At 62.9% G+C, this 7,353-nt stretch overlaps 1 protein-coding gene across 5 annotated transcripts in view; it reads left to right on the top strand.

Moving 5' to 3' along the window:
* The window catches only part of ITGB2 (integrin subunit beta 2), a 28,944-nt gene extending 21,915 nt beyond the window's left edge, over positions 1–7,029 (top strand). For all 5 annotated transcript variants that reach the window (XM_025863401.2, XM_025863402.2, XM_073888893.1 and 2 more), the window contains 7 exons: positions 422–562; positions 2,334–2,521; positions 2,628–2,872; positions 3,388–3,607; positions 4,144–4,349; positions 6,218–6,384; positions 6,551–7,029. In XM_025863401.2, coding sequence (XP_025719186.2) covers positions 422–562; positions 2,334–2,521; positions 2,628–2,872; positions 3,388–3,607; positions 4,144–4,349; positions 6,218–6,384; positions 6,551–6,613 — 1,230 coding nt within the window. In that variant the 3' untranslated portion in view covers positions 6,614–7,029. The remainder of the gene's footprint in view (positions 1–421; positions 563–2,333; positions 2,522–2,627; positions 2,873–3,387; positions 3,608–4,143; positions 4,350–6,217; positions 6,385–6,550) is intronic.
* The last annotated feature ends 324 nt before the right edge of the window (positions 7,030–7,353 follow it).

Raw genomic sequence — 7,353 nt, 5'->3', positions numbered from 1 at the left:
TCTGTCTCTCCCTCTCCCTCTGTCTCTCTCTCTGTGTGTCTCTCTCTGTCTCTGTCTCCCTCTGTCTCTCTGTCTCTGTCTCCCTCTGTCTCTCCATCTCTGTCTCTCTGTCTCTCATTCACTTAACACAGTTGCCCCAGCTCCTAGCCCGTGCCAGGCACTGGGCACATGGTGGTGGGTGGGACCGGCAGGCGCCGCCCTCGTGGCCGTGGTCTGTCCCCGCCGGCCCCCGGGGGCCGTGGCATTGGTAGCCCGGCCACTGCCTGCAGGGGGTACAGGGCATGCTGCCTCCCCAGCTCTCCATGGGCGCCTGGATGGAGGGAGGGATGAGCAATGAAGAGGCGTCAGCGCCATTGGCCAGGAAGGTCCTGGGGACAGTGGGAGGAACCCCTAAACCACAGCCCCTCTTTCCCCCCCCCAGAAACTCTCTTCCAGGGTCTTTCTGGACCACAACACGGTCCCCAGCACCCTGAAAGTCACCTATGACTCCTTCTGCAGTAATGGGGTATCACAGGTGGACCAGCCCAGAGGGGACTGCGACGGCGTCCAGATCAACGTCCCGGTGAGACCCCGTCCCAACCTTCCGGAAGGTTCTCTCCCAGGGACAGCTAGGGGTGCACCCAGGCCCACCGCTAGCACAGGGACAAGCACAGGGACAAGCAAGGGACAGGGGCCAGCGTCTGCTGCCAACCCAGCTCCTTTCCAAGGCGGCCAGACGCTGCTTGTGTAGAGCTGCGTCGCTCGCGCCAAGGAGAGGATGGGGTGTCAGGCTGAGCGCACTGCTCCGCACGGGCTCCCCCCGTGTAGGGGTGGACGGAGCGGGACGGCAGCGCCCCCTGGGGGCAGGTGCTGCGCAGCGTGTCCCCAACGAAGAAGGGAGTACTTTCCACCCTCTGCCCATCTGGTTTGCTTTGGTCTGGTTTCCTGATTTTTGTGTTTTGGGTTTTTGGGGGTTTTTCTTTGAGTGTTTAATTTAATTAATTTATTTTTAAGTGGGCTCCACACCCAATGTGGGGCTTGAACTCATGACCCTGAGATCAAGACTCAGACGCTCTACTGACTGAACCAGCCTGGCGCTCCTATTTTGTTTGTTGTTTTTTTTAAAAAAAAATTTTATTTATCCATTCATGAGAGACAGAGGGAGAGAAGAGAGAGAAGCAGAGGGAGAAGCAGGCTCCCAAGGAGCAGGGAGCCCGATGCGGGACTCGATCCCAGGACCCTGGGATCATGACCTGAGCCGGAGGCAGACGCTTAACCATCTGAGCCACCCAGGCGCCCTCCTATTTTGTTTTTTTGACAAAGATATTAAAGGATGGGCCACAGGGATGATTAGAAATAGGCGCTGAGTCATTTCTATAATATTTTGATTTTATCATGACCGTAAAAGTTAAATTTTTCCTCTTTCTGGCTGTGAACTAATATTCAGCTCTTACTGAGGTTTTAAATAGGACATTGGAAGTCTCTCAACTATGTCACTAAATGTTGCATATGCATTTTTACTGAACTATCTTTCCCTCACGGGGGGCAACCCACACGGGAATTTATTCAATCTTCTGATGAGCTGATTGCTTCTTACACATTTTTCCTAATATTTCTGCTTTACCTAAATGTCCCCTGTAGCAATTCATTTAAATGTTGCTAGGGTGTGGCTTGCTTTTGACAAGTCAGTGCTCCCCGAAGCTCTGAGCTGCTGACTTCAGGGGTGCAGGTGGGTGGCAGGGACTCTGCTCTGTCCCACCCGGTTCCCCTGGGGCGTGATCTTCTACCCTTTACTGAGGGTCAGAGCACACTCCATAACCAGAATCTAGGGCCTCCTGCAGGATTCTGGCATCTCAGCATTCCAGGCATAAGGAGAAAATCCATGTCCTTTCCCAAGTCACGACGTCTCATTTCTAACGCACGGATGTTAACAATGTTCTAGAAACACCCCGCCAGCCTAAGGCCAAGCCAGGAGGTGATGGGTGTGGGGAGCAGCACGGGCTGGGAAGGCCCCGGTGGGTCTGCCGCCCCAACGTTCCTGCACCTCTGACTCTGCGGCTCCAGACGTCCTTCTCTCTTTTTCACGTCCAGTCCCAAGTCCTGGATTAATGCGGAGTGTTCTGTGTTCTTCCAGCCGTCCCCTCCCCACGCTTCCCTGCACTCCCTCCTCGGTCCCTCGAGAAAGGCTGCCCCCCCCCCCCCCCCCCCCCCCCCCCGGCCCCACGAGACGCCCCCCCCCCCCCCCCGAGCCAGGCTCCTGGACAAACCTGTGTCCAGGCCACAGGCGAGCAGATGGGACAGGGTGTGGCCCCAACGCCGCCGCCTCGCCTGAGCCCTGCTGTTGTCCACGACAGATTACCTTCCAGGTGAAGGTCACGGCCACGGAGTGCATCCGGGAGCAGTCCTTCCTCATCCGGGCACTGGGCTTCACGGACACAGTGGCCGTGCAAGTCCTCCCCCAGTGTGAGTGCCACTGCCGGGCCGAGAGGCAGGCCCGCAGCCTCTGCAGCGGCAAGGGCTTCCTGGAGTGCGGCATCTGCAGGTGAGCAGGGCGCCAGCAGGGGTTTCGGCCAAGGGCCTGCGCCTCCGAGAGAGGGCGGGCCTCCCGCGTGCCCCTCGGGCCCTGAGCCCCGCCGCTCCCCCTGCAGGTGTGACGCCGGCTACATCGGGAAGAGCTGTGAGTGCCACACGCACGGCCGGAGCAGCCAGGAGCTGGAGGGCAGCTGCCGGCGGGACAACAACTCCATCCTCTGCTCGGGGCTGGGGGACTGCCTCTGCGGACAGTGCGTGTGCCACAGGAGCGACGTGCCCAACAAGAAGATCTTCGGGCGCTACTGCGAGTGTGACAACGTCAACTGCGAGCGTTACGACGGGCGGGTCTGCGGGGGCGAGGGTGAGCGCGGTGCGGACCGAGGGACGGGCAGTGGGGACGGACAGGCGGACCCGGGCGAGCGGGAGTGCGCGGACAGAGGGACGGACGGATGGACCGGGGCGAGCGGGGGCAGACGGAGGGACGGGCGGTGGGGACGGACAGGCCGACCCGGGCGAGCGGGAGTGCGCGGACGGAGGGACGGACGGACGGACCGGGCGAGCGGGGCTGCAGACGGAGGGACGGGCGGTGGGGACGGACAGGCGGACCGGGGCGAGCGGGAGTGCGCGGACGGAGGGACGGACGGACGGACGGACCGGGCGAGCGGGAGTGCGCGGACGGAGGGACGGGCGGTGGGGACGGACAGGCCGGCCCGGGCGAGCGGGAGTGCGCGGACGGACGGACGGAGGGACGGACCGGGGCGAGCGGGTGCAGAGGAGGGACGGGCGGTGGAGTGGACAGACAGGCGGACCGGGGCGAGCGGGGGCAGGGCCGGGCGGTGGGACCGGCGGGGCTGAGTGCCGGCCCACGTCCTGCAGAGCGGGGCAGCTGCTCCTGCGGCAAGTGCTCCTGTAAGGAGCGCTTCGAGGGCTCGGCGTGCCAGTGCGAGCGGTCCACCCGGGGCTGCCTGAGCGCCGAGGGCTTCGAGTGCAACGGGCGCGGCCGCTGTCGCTGTAACGTGTGCGAGTGCGATGCGGGCTACCAGCCGCCCCTGTGCCTGGAGTGCCTGGGCTGCCCGTCGCCCTGCGGCCGGTACATGTGAGTGCCCCCTCGCCCCCCCCGCCTCCCCCCCCCGGCCCCCCCCCCCCGCCGGCCAGGCCCCGCCCGCCCCCGGGAGCCCCGCTCAGCGCCCACCCCCCAGCAGACCTCTCCCTCCGCCTGGGGCCGAGCTCTCATGCGTGTGCGCTCACGCCCGCGCTCACACTCACACCCATGCCCGGGCTCGCGCTTACGCCGGCGTTCACGCCCACACACTCGCACTCACGCCCGCGCCCGCGCTCACACTCACGCCACACTCACGCCCACGCCCGCGCTCACACCCACGCCCGCGCTCACACTCACGCCACACTCACACCCACGCTCACACTCACACCCACGCCCGCGCTCACGCTCACACCCACGCCCGCGCTCACACCCACGCTCACACTCACACCCACGCCCGTGCTCACACTCACGCTCACACTCACACCCACGCCCGCGCTCACACCCACGCCCGCGCTCACACCCACGCCCGCGCTCACACCCGCGCTCACACTCACACCCACGCCCGCGCTCCCTCGCTGGTTCCTCTGCAGCACCTGCGCCCAGTGCCTCAAGTTTGACCAGAACCCCATGGGGAAGAACTGCAGCGTGGAGTGCGGGAACGTGGGCCTGCTGAGCGAGCGGCCGGAGAGGGGCCGCAGGTGCAAGGAGCGGGATCTGGATGGCTGCTGGGTCACCTACACCCTGCGGCAGCGGGCAGGCAGGGACAGTTATGACATCCACGTGGACGATGCCCGAGGTGAGGCGGAGCTGGGGGCTGCCGCCCCGAGGGTGAGCTCCTCCCTCGGAGGGCGGGTCTGGGGGTCGGGCAAGTGTCCGCAGCCACGGTCCTGCCCCGGCCCCTGGCCCTGGCTCACGTCCTGACCCGTGGGAGGCGGTGCGGGGCTCGGAGGCGTGGGTCCCGGAGCCGGCCCCTGGGGGGCTGTGAGAGGACCGCCGCAGGCCCCGGTCTCAGCCCCGGGGGCGGCCTCCCAAATGCCGCCGGCGGGTCCTCAGCGCTCGGCGGGCTACCCGCCCGGCCATGGTCGAAAACACGGGGACCCCGATCCTGTCCTCAAGGAGCTCGCATTCCAAGGGGGTTGGGGACACCCTCGGCCTGTACCCGAGACCCCGTGAGACCGTGGCCAGGGTCACGAGGTACAAAGGTGGCGGCAGGGGCGCATGGCCCTGAGGTCGGGGGTCAGATGGTCTCTCGGAGGAGGACCGCTGCAGCCGAGACCACGGAATGGGACGTCCGTACAGGGGGAACGTGGCCGTGGGGCCAGAGGCCCTTGGCTCTGGGTTTTCAGGGGCCCCCTGTGAAGCCCGCGAGGCATTTGGGTCTCCCTCCAAACATACGAAGAAGCTGTTAGCAGTTTTCAGAAGAGCGAGGGACACATCGGAGCCCTGAGGGCCTGCTGCAGGACGTGGGCGCTGTGGCGCGGGGAGGGTCGCGTGGAGGGGGCGGGGGTGTGGGGGTGGCGTGGACAGAGCCTGCCCTTGAATGGAACACAGGCACGCGGCGGGGAGGAGTGGGAAGGAGATCCACAGGCCCCAACAGGTGGTGTGTGTGGTCAGGCCAGTTTTTAGGCGCCACGCTGGGTGCGTGACAGTGACAGACACATGTGGGTGTGGGACTTTGGGAGTATGGTGGGATGGGTTTCAGGGCTCCCGAGAAGCGGCACCCAGGGGTGTGGGGGGCACACACAGACGCTCAGCACCACCCCACCCCTCCTTTCCTGCTCAGAGAGGCTGAGGGCAGGGGAGCATGGGGCTGGAAGGCCCAACCCTGTGGGTGGATGCAGCAGGTGCGGGCAAGCCATCCACCAGGGCCCTTGCAGGACTGATTCTGTTCCCAGCTCCCCTCCCCACGGTGGGAACCGCAGGAAGGCAGGTGGGGCTCAGGGCCTCTGTGTGGCCAGGAGCTCACAGCGTGGGCCTGGGGCCTGTGGATTGCGGCCTGCCAGCGTGGAGAGCTTTCGCTGGGTTTCTCTGATGGGCAGATTTGGGATCCTGTCTGGGTTTGCGCAGCCGTGGCCAAGTTGCTCAAGCTCCCTAGAAAGGCCAGGTTGATGGAGGGAGCACAGGGAAACATGGGTGTCCAGGGGCAGGCAAATAAGGGCTCGGTCCCCTGGTCAGGGGCTGAGTGTGGCACACCTCAGCCCCCAGCCCTGAAGGAGGAGGTCGGGGCATTAGGACCCCACCCTGGTTTCCTCGGGAAGGCTTTCACCAGCTGAGTCCTCATCCCTAAACTCAGCTAAGATGTGTTGGGGGCCTCAGGCATCATTTCCTGCCTGAGGATGAACTCCGACTCAGCGAGTTTTGGTGATGGGGCCATTGGCTGTCCCAGCTGGTGGTAACCGAGTCAGGAGGCCGGTGTCTGGTCCACTTTCTTTCTGTGTAAACAAGGGGCCTTTAAATTTCCTCCGGAACCACAGGGCCTGGCCTTCCTCCCTGGCTTGGGGCTGGAGGCTCCCTCGCCTACCTGTTGCCTTGATGGTGAACGCAGATGCAGGAAGGCTCTATCCACCTAACCACTGGGCAGTGACCTGGGGCAGGGCACACAGGGGGCCAGGTGAGCCAGGGAGGGCCTGACACTAATGTGTATGTGCTTCTTCCTTGCCTCAGAGTGTGTGGGGGGCCCCAAAATCGCCCCCATTGTGGGGGGCACTGTGTCGGGAGTTGTGCTCATCGGCATCCTTCTGCTGGCCATCTGGAAGGCTCTGACTCACCTGAGTGATCTCCGGGAGTACAAGCGATTCGAGAAGGAGAAGCTCAAGTCCCAGTGGAACAACGTGAGTGGCTGTCCCTGGGGGTCGAGGGGTCGAGATGGTCCCCCCCCCAAACCGGTCCATTTGCCCCCGGAGTTCGTCCTTGGAGCTGGGACCCGGGGGAAGGTCACCCCCACTCCTGGCTCTTTCTCCCCCCGCCACTGATGAGTCGCATTGCATTTCCCACCAGGATAACCCCCTTTTCAAGAGCGCCACCACGACAGTCATGAACCCGAAGTTTGCTGAGAGTTAGGGCGCTTAGTCAAGACAGCACTGTCTGAACCAGATGGAAACACCCCCAGATCACATCTCCTCCGCCAGGCTCCTCCAGGGACATGGCTCACAATCCTTGACAATTTCTCCCATTAACCGAAAATCCACTGTTGTTTTCTGCTGTTGAAATAATAGGTATGGTCAGGTGACAATATGGATGTGTTGGAGGGGACAGCCTCCCCCCTCTGATGTGTCTGACCTTGTGGTAGAGACTTGAAGAAGGAATTGCTTGGGTCTTATGAGGTTAGATGCGTTTTCCTGTAAAACTTAGAGTGGCAATCTCATTGTGGCACAAATTTATTTATATTTGAACTTATCGGGGTATAAAAATCACATCCCATTGATGACATTGTTTCCCAATCGTGTGTGTAGAAAAAATAAATAAAACTTCAGTCGGGGCTGTGTGTGGAAGCTGGGCTCTGTGCACCCTCGGAGGGTCCGTGTGGACCGTGGGCCGTGGCTCGCGCTTCTCTCCTTCCTCACCTGTTGGCCGTGTGTCTGTGGCCCTCCACCCCCAACACTGCCCCACATCCTAAGCAGTTTTTAGAAGACATGAGGCAGCTTCACAGAAGGGGGCCGTCTGTGGAACGGGGAAATGGGCATCTCTCCGAGTTTTAAAGTAAGCTTGTTTCCCGCGGGCTGTGTCACGGGTGATCTGGAAGTCACCTTGATCCAGCACCATGCAGCTGTGGGACACAGCCCCGTCTTGTGGCCTTGCAG

This window comes from Callorhinus ursinus, unplaced genomic scaffold (assembly GCF_003265705.2).
Source record: "Callorhinus ursinus isolate GAN/ISIS: 27379988/994484 unplaced genomic scaffold, GSC_fseal_2.0 scaffold98, whole genome shotgun sequence".
In the NCBI taxonomy this organism is placed as follows: Eukaryota; Metazoa; Chordata; class Mammalia; order Carnivora; family Otariidae; genus Callorhinus; species Callorhinus ursinus.
Note: the sequence above shows the minus strand (reverse complement) of the source record. Positions and strands in the feature narration are given on the sequence as shown.